At 48.1% G+C, this 14,723-nt stretch overlaps 1 protein-coding gene across 2 annotated transcripts in view; it reads left to right on the forward strand.

Moving 5' to 3' along the window:
• Positions 1-13,817, forward strand: part of LOC145337175 (galectin-9-like) — a 59,232-nt gene extending 45,415 nt beyond the window's left edge. Inside the window, exons 6-11 of one of the 2 annotated variants that reach the window (XM_080181971.1) lie at positions 277-339; positions 1,085-1,144; positions 2,936-2,968; positions 7,562-7,647; positions 9,765-9,930; positions 12,485-13,817. In XM_080181971.1, coding sequence (XP_080038097.1) covers positions 277-339; positions 1,085-1,144; positions 2,936-2,968; positions 7,562-7,647; positions 9,765-9,930; positions 12,485-12,631 — 555 coding nt within the window. In that variant the 3' untranslated portion in view covers positions 12,632-13,817. The remainder of the gene's footprint in view (positions 1-276; positions 340-1,084; positions 1,145-2,935; positions 2,969-7,561; positions 7,648-9,764; positions 9,931-12,484) is intronic. The other variant, XM_080181972.1, reaches the window with a different exon arrangement.
• The last annotated feature ends 906 nt before the right edge of the window (positions 13,818-14,723 follow it).

The raw sequence follows: 14,723 nt of genomic DNA on the forward strand, positions 1-14,723 counted from the left end.
TCATGTGCTTTAGTGTCAGATATTGATTGGTTCACATTCCCGTGTAGAACTTGGCGATATCTGACATTGCCCGAGCTGGGGGTAAGGATTCAGTAATCACTGTGTGCAGGGTCGTGACGGCACTTTTATCAAATGAAGCTCTGGATTTGCAGTGAAACAAATTCCTCAGATCCCAGTTTAGATTTGTTTAGACTCAGTCCGATGTGAAGTGTTTCTCCCCCTTTTCTCTCCCTTCAGCAGGCTGTAGGATGACGTTTTATTGTACTTTTCTTCTAGCTCCAGTCTGCATTTGCCTCTGGCCCTGTCTTTTCTTCGCCTCCCCAGTACGACAAAGGAATTGTAAGTCTCTGTGTAAAGTTTGACTTTATTTTCGCAATTCCTCAGGCTGAACAGTGGCGTGGGCAGAACTGAATGAAGCTGTTTTAACTTGTGGCTGTGGTCAGTGCTTAGGGAAGGGATTCGATGGAAAATGTCGTGCGTGTAAAACTGATAAGAATACGGACATGGAAATTGCAACCAGATTTTCAGCCCATTTTCTTTATTTAGCGAGTGCTAAGTCCCTAATCCAGGCACTTCCTTCTGATCCTGCTGCATTAAGTGTGGACAGACATCTGGTGATAGTTTGCTGTCTCCCACGTAGTGAGCCTGACCATGTTCTCCCATGTGGACAAAACCAGGTGGAGAGCCTCTCTGTGTCAGCCTGGACTTTCACCAAGCAGATGGCACAGTGGGTCAACGCTGCTGCCTCACAGCGCCAAGGACCCATGCTCAGTTCCAGCCTCAGGTCACTGTCTGTGTGGGGTTTGCATGTTCTCCCCGTGTCTGCATGGGTTTCCTCTGGCTGCGCTGGTTTCTCACCCTTCTCTTGCTCTCTGTCTCATTCTCCCACACACACACACACACACACACACCCAACCACAAGATGCAACACACCCCCCAAGCTCCAGTCGAACTATCTGAGGCACCAGGGGGTTTTCACATGTTTGCATCAGTGTGACAGCTTGGTAACTGGGAGCCATGTGTGTCCCGGGGGAGCGGGGGGGGCTTTGTAAATCTATTGACTCTCCCCCCTCCCTCATCATAGGCCAGTCAGTTCGCAGCCAAGTGCTCTGTCTCTGCAGCTGGGAGGCGAAATCGCTCCAAGGTGAGTCAGACTGAATGGTGATGGGAATGGTGATGCCAGATCTGTACAGCCATGTTTCCTTCCCCGTATTACAAGCTGAAACCACTGGAGAAACGTCTCAATTTGAGTTGATTTCTCTCTAGACCAATGCTTCTGGAACTCTGGTTAGAAATGTAGAAAACCAACTGCAGGGAAGGAAGCCATTTAGCCAATTCTGCCTATGCCGGCTGGACGAGAGCTTCCCAGCACTTGGTCCGTAACCCAGTGGATTCTAGCTTCAAGTACATATTCAAGCATGTTTTAAACCCAATGGGGGTCTCTGCCTCCAACGTTCCTTCAGACAGTGAGCTCCAGACTCCCACCACCAAACTCTCCTCTGAACTAAACCAGGTAACACACACACAACAGGATGGGAACAGACCCTTCGGCCCACAATGTTGTGTCGAACATGACACCAAATTGAACCAATCCCTTCTGCCTGCTCTTGGTCTATTTCTCTCTATTCTTTGCATATTCATTTCTAAAAGGCTCTCAAACGCCTCTATCATATCTCTCTGCATCACCACCCCCGGCAACGCATTCCAGACACCGACCACTCTCTGTATAAAATCAACTTGCTCATCACATCTCCTTTGAACTATTCCCCCTCTCACATTAAGTGCATGTCCCCGAGTATTAGACATTTCAACTCTGAGAATAGATTTTGACTGTCAATCCTGTCTATGTCTCTCATAGTATTACAGATTTCTAACAGGTCTCCCCTCAGCTGCTCCAGAGAAAACAACCCACCCTCTCCTGATAGCTCAGACCCTCTAATCCAGGGCAGTATCCTGGTAAACCTCTTCTGCAGCCTCTCCAAAGCCTCCACATATGCAGATACAATAGGGGTGTTTAAGAGGCTTTTAAATAAGCACATGAATATGCACGGAATAGAGGGATATAGATGAGGGAGGTATTTGAGGTAATTACATTACCCTCATCATCTTCCTGACTCTAAGCTGCAGGTTGTGGACAGAGTGAGGATTGAAGCTTAGATAATTAGGATTTCCACCTGGCTGAGGTCAGCGAGGGCACCTTGACACAAATTTAAACCTGAGCAATAACATGTTGTGAAGGTAAATTAGTGTTCCATTTCCTCCAGCACCAGCCTTGCTCAGTGCTGGGTCCAAGCAGGAGAAACCTGAGAGATCCGTCCATTTATCTGTCCTGTCTAAAACAGGCTGAGACTGGCAGGACTTGCCCCAACCCCTGCGGGGAATCTGATTGCACACGTCTCTCTGGTGTTTGATTTGTGTTTTGGTTTGAACTCTGATCAGGGTGAGTGTGCCTAATTTTGCTTCCGTTCACGTCTATTTGACAGTAAGGGCAGAATTAAGTGCTGGTGTTGGAGTGATTCTCTGGGTTCAGTGGGGTCCAGGATTGTGTGTTGTTGACACTGGGCTGTGTAAAACCACTGCATTTTCAACTGGACCAAGACAGTTGACGCTTTCATCAGCCAGCTTATTACAAACTGAGCTACTGTGACTCTCCTTTACGTTGCCGTTGACATGAATCTGTTTGAGTATTATTCGGATGAACTTGTTTTCCAAATGATTATCTAATTACCATCTCCACAAAACTGCTGATGAAAGGGTCGTGTCTCATTGCATGTCTGACCCCCTACAAAATCTTCCGCAAAAAATAAATGCCTATAGCAGTAAAAAATGTGAACTGTGGGGGTTAGGGGGGTGCGTGTGTGTGTGTGTGTGGTCAGTGAGATAGCATCTCAAACCGTCATTTTGAATACTAACCTTATTTTTTATTGCTTTTCAGAAGTCACCCACCCAGGTGACTGTCTCGAGTCCGGTGAGTGTTTATTTGGGTTTTTGTTAAACTATACTGTGTGGTTTGAGTCTTGCTAAACTGATGCTTTGTGAGACACGTCCCATGTCCATATTACTCAAGGTGAATGACATTTTCAACACCCCAATCATAAGTCTCTCCCCCCCCATCTCGCTTCCCCACCCCCCCCGTCTCGCTCCCCCTCCCCCCGTCTCGCTCCCCCCATCTCTCACCTGTCCCTCTGTCCACATTTGGAATATTGTGTGCAGTTCTGGTCACCTCATTATAAGAAGGATGTGGAAGCATTGGAGAGAGTGCAGAGGAGATTTACCAGGATGCTGCCTGGTTTGGAGGGTAGGTCTTATGAGGAAAGGTTGAGGGAGCTGGGGCTTTTCTCTTTAGAGCAGAGGAGGATGAGAGGCGACTTAGTAGAGGTTTATAAGATGATGGGGAGATAGATAGAGTGGACATGCAGAGACTATTTCCTCGGGTGGATGTAGCTGTTACTAGGGGACATAACTATAAGGTTCATGGTGGGAGATATAGGAGGGATGTCCGAGGTAGATTCTTTACTCAGAGTGGTTGGGGTGTGGAACAGACTGCCTGCTGTGATAGTGGAGTCGGACACTTTAGGAACTTTCAAGCGGTTATTGGATAGGCACATGGAGCACACCAGAATGACAGGGAGTGGGATAGCTTGATCTTGGGTTTGTACATAGCTCGGCACAACATCGAGGGCCAAAGGGCCTGTACTGTGCTGTAATGTTCTAAGTTTCTATGTCTCCCCCAATTTCTCATCTTCTCTCTCTCTGCCCCTCTCCCTCTCTCCCCATCACGCTCTGTCTCTCCCTCTTGCCATTGCTGTGTCTCTCCCCATCTCCCTCTCCCCATCTCCCTCTCCCCGTCTCGCTCTCCCCATCTCCCCGTCTACCTATCTCTCTCTCTCTCCCCCCTTCTCCCTAATTGAGGCATACAAGATGATCAGAGGGTTAGATAGGGTGGACAGTGAGAGCCTTTTTCCTCGGATGGTGATGGCTAACACGAGGGGACATAACTTTAAATTAAGGGGTGGTAATTATAGGACGGATGTCAGAGGTAGGTTCTTTACTCAGGAGGGTAGTAAGGGCGTGGAATGCCCTGCCTGCAGCAGTTGTGGACTCACCAACTTTAAGGGCGTTCGAATGGTCAGTGGATAGGCATATGGATAACATTGGAATAGTTTAGGTTAGAGGGTCATTAGATTGGTTCCACTGGTCGGTGCAACATCGAGGGCTGAAGAGCCTGTACTGCGCTGTAATGTTCAATGTTCTATGTCTCTTTCTCTCTCTCTCTCTCCCTTCGCCCTGTCACTCTCTCTAACCTTCTTCCTGTCTCTCTCTCTCCCCTTCTCCCTGTCTCTTCTCCCTATCTCTCTCTCTCTCTCTCTCTCTTTTTCTCTCCCCTTCTCCCTGTCTCTCCCTCTCTAACCTTCTTCCTGTCTCTCTCTCTCCCCCCTTCTCACTGTCTCTCTCCTCTCCCTTTCTCCCTTTCTCTCTTGTCTCTCTCTCCCTTTCTCTCTTGTCTCTCTCTCCCCTTCTCCCTCTCTCTCCCCTTCTCCCTCTCTCTCTGCCCTTCTCTCTCTCTCCTTCTCCGTCTCTCTCTCTCTCCCCCCTTCTCTTTGTCTCTCTTTCCCCTTCTCCCTGTCTCTCTCTCCCTCTCTCCCCCCGCTTTTCCGTCTCTCTCCCCCCCTTTTTCCTCTCTCTCTCCCCGCTTTTTCTCTCTCTCTCTCCTCTTCTCCCAATCTCTCTCTCCCCTTCTCCCTATCTCTCTCTCCCCTTCTCCCTATCTCTCTCTCTCTCTCCCTCCCCGTCTCTCTCTCTCTCTGCCCTTCTCACTGTCTCTCCCCCCTCTCCCTGTCTTTCTCGCCCCTCTCCCTGTCTCTCTCTCTCTCCCCCCTTCTCTCCGCCCTTCTCCCCGTCTCTCCCCCTTCTCTCTTCCTGCCTTGCTCTGTCTCTCCCTGCCTCACTCTGTCCCTCTCCCCAACTTTCTCTCTTTCTCGCTCTTTCCCTGTCTCTCTCTCTCTCTCTGTCTCTGTCTCTTTCTATCTCCCTCTGTGTCTCACTGTCTCTCTCTGCATCTCACTCTCTCTCCATCTTTCTCTCTCTGTCTCGCTCTCAGTGCTGCTCTCTCTCTCTCTCTTCCCGTCTCTGTCTCATTTCACCTTTCTCTGTCTCCCTTTGCTTCTCACTCTCTCTCTCTCCATTTTTATCTGTCTTTCTCTCTGTCTCCGTGTGTGTGTGTATGTCTCTCTCTCTCTCTTTCTTCCTGTCTCTCTCTCTGTCTCTCTCTCTCTGTGTTTCTCTCTCTTCCCATCTCTTTCTCTTTCTCTCTGTCTTGCTCTCTGTGTGTGTGTGTGTGTGTGTGTGTGTCTCTTGTCTCTCTCTCTGTCTCTCTCTGTTTCTCTCTCTTCTTGTCTCTTTCTCTTTCTCTCTGTCTTGCTCTCTCTCTCCCTGTGTGTGTGTGTGTGTGTGTGTCTCTCTCTCTCTCTCTCTTCAATTTTCTCTACCTGCATCTCTTTCTCCCCTTCTTGTACAATATATATCAAACCTCTCTATCTCTCTCCTCTTTTAGGATCCTTGTTCTGAGCTGTTGTGATGTGGCTCAGGGTCAATCATTGTTTGATTCTTGGGCCTTGAAGCAATTTGAAGAGTTTAATCTAAATGAAAGTTCTTGTTGATGCATTTGGCAATGTCCCGTTTGACCTGGTCTGTCAGAACTAAAGATCGCAAGATGGAAATTTACTCCTCGAAACTTCCTCATCCTCCTGGCCCCTGTTAATCCTCCTCCCAATTCCTGTAGCTTCCCAGAATCTCTCCTCAGTAAGGCTGTTCCAAACGATTATTGTTTCAGCGATTCCATATCCTCGGAATTCTCTGAAAACTCAATAGCTTCTGTAAGAAGGAATGTGAAATTTTTGTTTGAAACCTTCCCTCTGCCCTGGTGATGGATGGACAAAACCTGGTTTACCCAGAGGTCAGAGTGTGCCCGGTCTGGTTTACCCAGAGGTCAGCGTGTACCTGGTCTGGTTTACCCAGAGGTCAGCGTGTACCTGGTCTGGTTTACCCAGAGGTCAGCGTGTACCTGGTCTGGTTTACCCAGAGGTCAGCGTGTACCAGGTCTGGTTTACCCAGAGGTCAGAGTGTACCCGGTCTGGTTTACCCAGAGGTCAGCGTGTACCCGGTCTGGTTTACCCAGAGGTCAGAGTGTACCTGGTCTGGTTTACCCAGAGGTCAGCGTGTACCCGGTCTGGTTTACCCAGAGGTCAGCGTGTACCTGGTCTGGTTTACCGAGAGGTCAGCGTGTACCCGGTCTGGTTTACCCAGAGGTCAGAGTGTACCCGGTCTGGTTTACCCAGAGGTCAGCGTGTGCCCGGTCTGGTTTACCCAGAGGTCAGAGTGTACCCGGTCTGGTTTACCCAGAGGTCAGAGTGTGCCCGGTCTGGTTTACCCAGAGGTCAGCGTGTGCCCGGTCTGGTTTACCCAGAGGTCAGCGTGTACCCGGTCTGGTTTACCCAGAGGTCAGAGTGTGCCCGGTCTGGTTTACCCAGAGGTCAGCGTGTGCCCGGTCTGGTTTACCCAGAGGTCAGAGTGTGCCCGGTCTGGTTTACCCAGAGGTCAGAGTGTGCCCGGTCTGGTTTACCCAGACGTCAGCGTGTACCCGGTCTGGTTTACCCAGAGGTCAGAGTGTGCCCGGTCTGGTTTACCCAGAGGTCAGCGTGTACCCGGTCTGGTTTACCCAGACGTCAGCGTGTACCCGGTCTGGTTTACCCAGAGGTCAGAGTGTACCCGGTCTGGTTTACCCAGAGGTCAGAGTGTGCCCGGTCTGGTTTACCCAGAGGTCAGCGTGTACCCGGTCTGGTTTACCCAGAGGTCAGCGTGTACCCGGTCTGGTTTATCCAGAGGTCAGAGTTTACCCGGTCTGGTTTACCCAGAGGTCAGAGTGTACCCGGTCTGGTTTACCCAGAGGTCAGCGTGTACCCGGTCTGGTTTACCCAGAGGTCAGCGTGTACCCGGTCTGGTTTACCCAGAGGTCAGCGTGTGCCCGGTCTGGTTTATGATGTGGGTATGCCGGCGTTGGACTGGCGTAAACACAGTAAAAAGTCTGACAACACCAGGTTTTAGTCCAACCTATTTATTTGATAATATTCTCACTAGCTTTCGAGGGGACAGCCTCTTCGTCAGGTGACCTGACGAAGAGGCTGTCCCCTCGAAAGCTAGTGAGAATATTATCAAATAAATAGGTTGGACTAAAACCTGGTGTTGTCAGACTTTTTACTCGGTCTGGTTTACCCAGAGGTCAGCGTGTGCCCGGTCTGGTTTACCCAGAGGTCAGAGTGTACCCGGTCTGGTTTACCCAGAGGTCAGAGTGTGCCCGGTCTGGTTTACCCAGAGGTCAGCGTGTGCCCGGTCTGGTTTACCCAGAGGTCAGAGTGTGCCCGGTCTGGTTTATCCAGAGGTCAGAGTGTACCCGGTCTGGTTTACCCAGAGGTCAGAGTGTGCCCGGTCTGGTTTACCCAGAGGTCAGAGTGTGCCCGGTCTGAATTGAGTTTCTCCTCATGTCTTGCTGTTTCTTTTCCAGATTGTTCCGTACCAGGCTTACATAGGAAGCATCCGTCCACAGCAGCAGATAAAGGTTGTGGGCACTGTGAAACCCAAACCTTACAGGTAAACTGTGCATTATGGGCATGACAGAGTTTAAGGTTCTTTATAAATGTGTATGAGACAACCACAGTAGAAACATAGAATCTCTGCAGGCAGGAGGAGGCCATTTGGCCCATCGAGATTTACTAGGATTCTACTGGGACTTGATGGATTGAGTTATAAGGAGAGGCTGGATAGACTGGGACTTCTTTCTCTGGAGTGTAGGAGGCTGTGGGGTGATCTTATAGAGGTCTATAAAATAATGAGGGGCACAGATCAGCTAGATAGTCAATATCTTTTCCCAAAGGTAGGGGAGTCTAAAACTAGAGGGCATAGGTTTAAGGTGAGAGGGGAGAGATACAAAAGGGTCCAGAGGGGCAATTTTTTCACACAGAGAGTGGTGAGTGTCCAGAACAAGCTGCCAGAGGTAGTAGCAGAAGCAGGTACAATTTTGTCTTCTAAAAAGTGTTTAGCTAGTTACATGGGTATAGAGGGATATGGGCCAAATGCGGGCAATTGGGATCAGCTTAGGGTTTAAAAAAGAAGGACGGCATGGAGAAGTTGGGCCGAAGGGCCTGTTTACGTGCTGTAAACCTTTACGACTCTATGTGTCTGCCCCAGCAACAATCCTACCCAGGCCCAACCTCGTAGCCCCACATACTTACCTTCCCGTGCTCCCGGATACTAAGGGACAATTTAGCATGGCCAATCCACGCATCTTTGGTGTGTGGTTGGAAACTGCAGCACCCGGAGGAAACCCAGGCAGACATGGGGAGAACCTGCAGACTCCACACAGACAATGGCCCAAGGCTGGAATTGAACTCGGGTCCCTGGTGCTGTGAGGCAGCAATGCTAACCACTCTGCCACCACGCTGCCCACGATGCCAACGTCTCCATTGTACGATTCTCACCTTTATATTCAAATCCCTCCTATGATCTTGCCCTCTGTGTGAGGTAATTCACTTTGGTAGGAGCAACAGATGTGTTGAGTATAGGGCTAACGGGAGGACTTTGAATAGTGTGGATGAACAGAGGGATCTAGGTGTATGTGTACATAGATCCCTGAAAGTTGGGAATCAAGTAGATAAGGTTGTTAAGAAGGCGTACGGTGTCTTGGCGTTTATTGGTAGGGGGATTGAATTTAGGAGTCGCAGCGTCATGTTGCAACTGTACACTACTCTGGTGCGGCCGCACTTGGAGTACTGTGTGCAGTTCTGGTCCCCACATTACAAGAAGGATGTGGAGGCTTTGGAGAGGGTGCAGAGGAGGTTTACTAGGATGTTGCCTGGTATGGTGGGGAGGTCCTACGAGGAGAGACTGAGGGATTTAGGGTTGTTTTCGTTGGAAAGAAGGCGGCTAAGAGGGGATCTTATTGAAACATATAAGATGATTAGAGGTTTAGATAGGGTGGATAGTGATAGCCTTTTTCCTCAGATGGAGAAAGCTAGCACGAGGGGGTATGGCTTTAAATTAAGGGGGGGTAGCTACAGGATGGATGTCAGGGGTAGGTTCTTTACCCAGAGGGTGGTGAGGGATTGGAATGCCCTGCCTGCTGCAGTTGTAAATGCGCCTAGTTTGGGGGCGTTTAAGAGATCTGTGGATAGGTTTATGGACGAAAAGGGATTGGTATAGGCTAGTGGGTCATTGTTTTTGTAACTGGTCGGCGCAACATCGTGGGCCGAAGGGCCTGTTTCTGCGCTGTAATGTTCTATGTTCTATGTTCTATGTTACCTCCTCCAGCCACCTCAGATCTCGGATTCTGGTCTCTGACACATCCTTATTCCCCTATTCTTTGCAATGTTACTTCCACATTATCCTCCCTTCAATATATTGTCCACTACCTTCTTGTGAACTGCTCAGTTTATTCACCAATTTGTGTGACTACTTAATTCTTCCAAGTTTGTAACCTAATGATTTAGTCTATTCTTTTAAATTTAAAAAGATTGTGATCTCCCATCCAGGCAGCCAAAGGATTTCTTGAATAAAATTCCATTAATATTATCCCCGATTACCTTCCCACCATCATTGATGTCTTGGGCCTAAGCTCTGGGATTCCCCTCTCTCTCCACCGCTCTACTCCTCTATCCTTCAAGTATATCGAATCACCTCCCAGTTCAAGTTGTGCCTATTCTCTTTTTCAGGTTTACCATTAATCTGAAGGTTGGTTACTCGAATAACATTGCTCTCCACATAAACCAAAGATTCGATGAGAATGCAGTGGTGAGGAACAGTTGCATCAACCAGAGCTGGGGTCCGGAGGAGAGAAACCTGCCCTTCCTCCCATTTGTGCCTGGACAGACATTTGAGGTAAGCAGCCTGACAAATGTGAGGTAATGCATTTTGGAAGATCTAATACAGATAGGAAATATACAGTAAATGGCAGAACCATTAGGAATATTGATAGGCAGAGGGATCTGGGTGTACAGGTACACAGGTCACTGAAAGTGGCATTGCAGGTGGAGAAGGTAGTCAAGAAGGCAAGTTCTTGACTACAAAGTTCTTGAGTTCAAAAATTGACAAGTCATATTGCAGATTTATAGAACCTTAGTTAGGCCGCACTTGGAATATAGTGTTCAATTCTGGTCACCACACTACCAGAAGGATGTGGAGGCTTCGGAGAGGGTTACAGAAAAGATTTACCAGGATGTTGCCTGGTATGGAGCGCATTAGCTATGAGGAGAGGTTGGAGAAACTTGGTTTGTTCTCACTGGAGGTTGAGGGGTGACCTGATAGAAGTCTACAAGATTATGAGGGGCATAGAACATAGAACATAGAACACTACAGCACAAACAGGCCCTTCGGCCCACGAGTTGCGCCGATCACATCAACACCTATCTATAACCCCCAATCCCATAAAACCCCATATACTCATCCAGAAGTCTTTTAAAAGACCCCAGCGAGTTCGCCTCCACCACCACTGACGGCAGCCGATTCCATTCACTCACCACCCTCTGAGTGAAAAACTTACCCCTAACATCACTTCTGTACTTTCCTCCCCGCACCTTAAATCTGTGTCCTCTCGTAGCGACCATTTCAACCCGGGGAAATAGCCTCTGAGAATCCACCCTATCTATTCCTCTCAACATTTTATAAACCTCTATCAGGTCGCCTCTCAACCTTCGTCTCTCCAGGGAAAAGAGTCCCAGCTCCCTCAACCTATCTTCATAAGGCATGCCTCCCAGTCCAGGCAACATCCTTGTAAATCTCCTCTGTACCCTTTCAATAGCATGGACAGAGTGAATAGTTAGAAGCTTTTTCCCAGGGTGGAAGAATCAATTACTAGGGGGCACAGGTTTATGGTGCGAGGGGCAAGGTTTAAAGGAGATGTACAAGGCAGATTTTTTACACAGAGGGTGGTGGGTGCCTGGAACTCGTTGCCAGGGGAGGTCGTGGAAGCGGATATGGCAGTGACTTTTAAGGGGCATCTTGACAAGTACATGAATAGGATAGGGAATAGAGGGTTCCTGTCCCTGGAAGGTTAGGGGGTTTTAGTACAGTCGGGCAGCATAGTCGGTGCAGGCTTGGAGGGCCGAAGGGCCTGTTCCTGCGCTGTAATTTTCTTTGTTCTTTGTTTTTTGAGTGTGTACAGTGACTGACCCTGATCAGAGCTACCCCCCCCCCGCCTTCCTCCCCCCCCCCGCCCCCCTCCGCCTTCCTCCACCCCCCCCCCCCGCCTTCCTCCACCCCCCCCCCCCAAGACAAGGCTGAGTCCACAGAATGAACTTCAAGGCCAGTGGATCAATATTATCGACCTTGGCATCAGTTTGTTCTGAGCAATGTGACCTCCTCCTCACTTTAATTGTTGCTAGGAGGAGAAGAGGGGGTCAAGTAGAGCCCTAAAATAGGATTTGTACATGGCATCGGGGTGTGACAGTAGTTTGAAATCTGGATTATTAAGGAGAAAGATACTGCCAGACCATGGGGGAGGTGATTGAGACGCTGAACGAAAGAACCATAGAATTCCTAAACTGCAGAAAGAAGCCATCTGGCCCATCAAGTCTGCACTGACTCTCCAAAAGAACATCTTACCCAGGTCCTAACCCCATAACCCCACGTTTTATTCTGTTCATTCCCCTAAACCGCACATCTTGCACACTAAGGGGCAATTTATCATGGCCAATCCACCTAACCTTTGCTTCCTTGGACTCTGGGAGCACCCGAGGGAAACCCGTGCAGACATGGGGAGAACGTGCAAACTCCACACAGACACTGACCCAACCTGGGATTGACCCCGAGTCCCTGGTGCTATGAAGCAGCAGTGTAACCACTGTGCCGCCCTTTTGAAATCTTTTAAATCTTTGGATGTTTTTTGGAGTCCTAACACCAAACCACCCAATGATAACAAACAGTCCTGGCCAACGTTCCTCCCCCAACTAACCAATGACAGCAAACAGTGGCATTGTGGTAACGTCACTGGACTGGGAAGAGGCTCGAGCTAATTTTCCAGGAAGAAGGATGAAAACTCCCACCACGGCAGCTGGTGGAATTTAAAATAGGGATGGGCAATGAATACTGGGACTGCCAGCGGTGCCCAAATCCCTTGAAAGAATAAAGAAGAAAAATCCTTATCTATCTTATTGTCATGTTTAGGATGTTATTTGTTGGTTTAAGTGCTAAAAGTCTGAACACCCAAAATAATTAATCTCTGAGACTCCGTGTGAAATGCCTGTTCTTTGTTGCTGAGGACTTTGTTTGATCAGATCAGTCAGAAGTCTCACAACATCAGGTTAAAGTCCAATAGGTTTATTTGATCTCACCAGCTTTCAGAGCACTGCTCCTTCACCAGCTGAGTTTGATCAGATCACACAAGAGCTCTTTGATGTGGAGAATTCCTGACTCATCTGGAATTGTGTCTTTTCAGTTGCTGCTCGTGGTTCAACCAACCTGCTACAAGATTTCAGTCAATGGGAGACACTTGTTCAACTACAACCATCGGCTCCAACCCCTGAACCAGGTTGACCAGTTAGAGGTCACTGGTGACATCAGTCTTTCTCTTGTGCAGTACTAATATTTTGAAATGATTCATCTGCTTTCCCACGATTACTTGGGCAAGTCCCACTTTCTTTAACCTCCTTCTTCTTGAAGAATCATCTTTAGTGTAAACTCCCCTCTGCAGATGTGTGGGCACCGGCATTGGACTGGGGTGGGCACAGTAAGAAGTCTCACAACACCAGGCCAGTAGGTTCAATTTGGAATCACAAGCTTTTGGAGTGCTGGTGAGTCTCCTGATGAAGGAGCAGCACTCCGAGAGCTCATAATTCCAAATAAACCTTTAACCTGGTGTTGTGAGACTTCTTACTGTTTCAGGGATAAGGAATTGGGGAAATGAAGGAGTTGATCATTCCTAGATTCACCTCGATAGTTGGCTTGTGGAAGCACTTGTCTTTTGCAGCTCAAGGGGCAAATTGCATCAAAGAAAACTGACAAAAGTAACCTCGGAAGGTTGATGATTCCCTTCAAATTTTGTCGTTTCCAACACAGGGACTAGTGTCGGCATTGGGCGAGAATGCACAGCCTCGCTCATCCCGAAACTGTAAAATCCCACCCGAGGTCAATGGACCTTCCCATTGTCCACTCTGATCCTCATGGCAGCAGGCGGGACAGTAAAATTCTGGCTAATCAGCAGGGAATTCTGGCTAATCAGTCATGGCTGACTCTCAAGGAATTTCCACAACTTTTTGTTGGATGATCCTTTGTTATAATTTGATTTAGAGGACTCCAGGGTCAGAATTTCCCTCTTCCCCTTATTCCTTGCCTGCTCCAACTATTTATTGAATCAGAGAATGACACAGCAAGAAGGTCATTCAGCCCATTGCTGACAGTCCCACTCCCCATCTCATGGTATAACTGCTGTAAAAAACACAATTAAAGTGTCACTAATTTGGTATTGAGAAGAAATCTCCGCCTTTGCCATATGACATATGAGATGGCCACTAACAAACAACATTAAGAATGGTTACATTTCATTTATTGGTAAACTCTAATGACCTCCTTCTGCACATTAGACATTCAATGACTGGGATGTGTTTCAAACTGCTGCCATCTAAACTCCGAAATAGTATTGCAGTGATTGATGGTCCATGACCATTTCATGATTTTGTTTTACAACTTTTGAAAGCTGCACAGCCTGTTAAATATTACAATCACCATGTGTTTTAATGTTTTACGCTGATTAAAAGAGCTTTTGCATTTCATTTTGTTTCTTCCACGTTTGTTGTTATCATAATATCACTACAGTTCAGCTCATCGAGTCGGCACCAACTCTCTGAGTATCTTCCACAGGATCTTATCCCCAAAGCCATCATACTTCCCATGTCTAATCCACCTAACCTACAGATCTTTGGACACTAAGGGATAATCTACCCTGACCCACACACCTTTGGACTATGGGAGGAACTGGAGCACCCAGAGGAAACCCTCACAGATATGGGGAGAATGTGCAAACTCTGCACAGATAGTGACCCAAGCCAAGAATTGAAACCGGGTCCCTGGCACTGTGAGGCAGCAGTGCTAACCACTGTGCCGCCGTGCTGCCAAACCACTGTCACTGTGCCCCCCAAGGTATGGTTATGTGAATTAAAATGAACGCAAGCCAGCAGAAATCCAGGAATTTTGGGAATCTGTGCCAGAGTTGGTAGAGGAGTCTAGGAAGTTATAGTATCCCTCACAGTGTCTGGAGGAGAAGGGACAACTCAACATTTCTGGCTGAAGACAATTATGCAGTCACACCATCTGATCCCTTTCCCCAAGATGAGTGGTCCTAGGGTGGAGAGTTGGGGAGATTGAGGCAAGGGGAAGGGTGGAGAACCAGCCTCTGTAATGTCTTATGTATGTTAGGGGTTGTGGGTTTTAATAAAAAGTAAAGATTTGCTCGAGTACATTCAAACTAACAACAATATGTTTATTGAAAGAGCTACAGCCTGTAGAGAGACAAACTGAAAGTTAAACAGCTACCTGTGCAACACCCTAATGGCATCACCATCAAATCTTGTGACTGGCTCTTAAAGCAATCATGCAACCCTTTAAAATATATAACAGCCTCCCCCTCCCTCCCAAATTCTAGCCACTGACTTGGTCCCTAATCCCTAGCTCCTTCTACA

The sequence above is a fragment of the Carcharhinus amblyrhynchos genome, unplaced genomic scaffold, assembly GCF_965287045.1.
Source record: "Carcharhinus amblyrhynchos unplaced genomic scaffold, sCarAmb.v2.hapA scaffold_44, whole genome shotgun sequence".
NCBI lineage: Eukaryota > Metazoa > Chordata > Chondrichthyes > Carcharhiniformes > Carcharhinidae > Carcharhinus > Carcharhinus amblyrhynchos.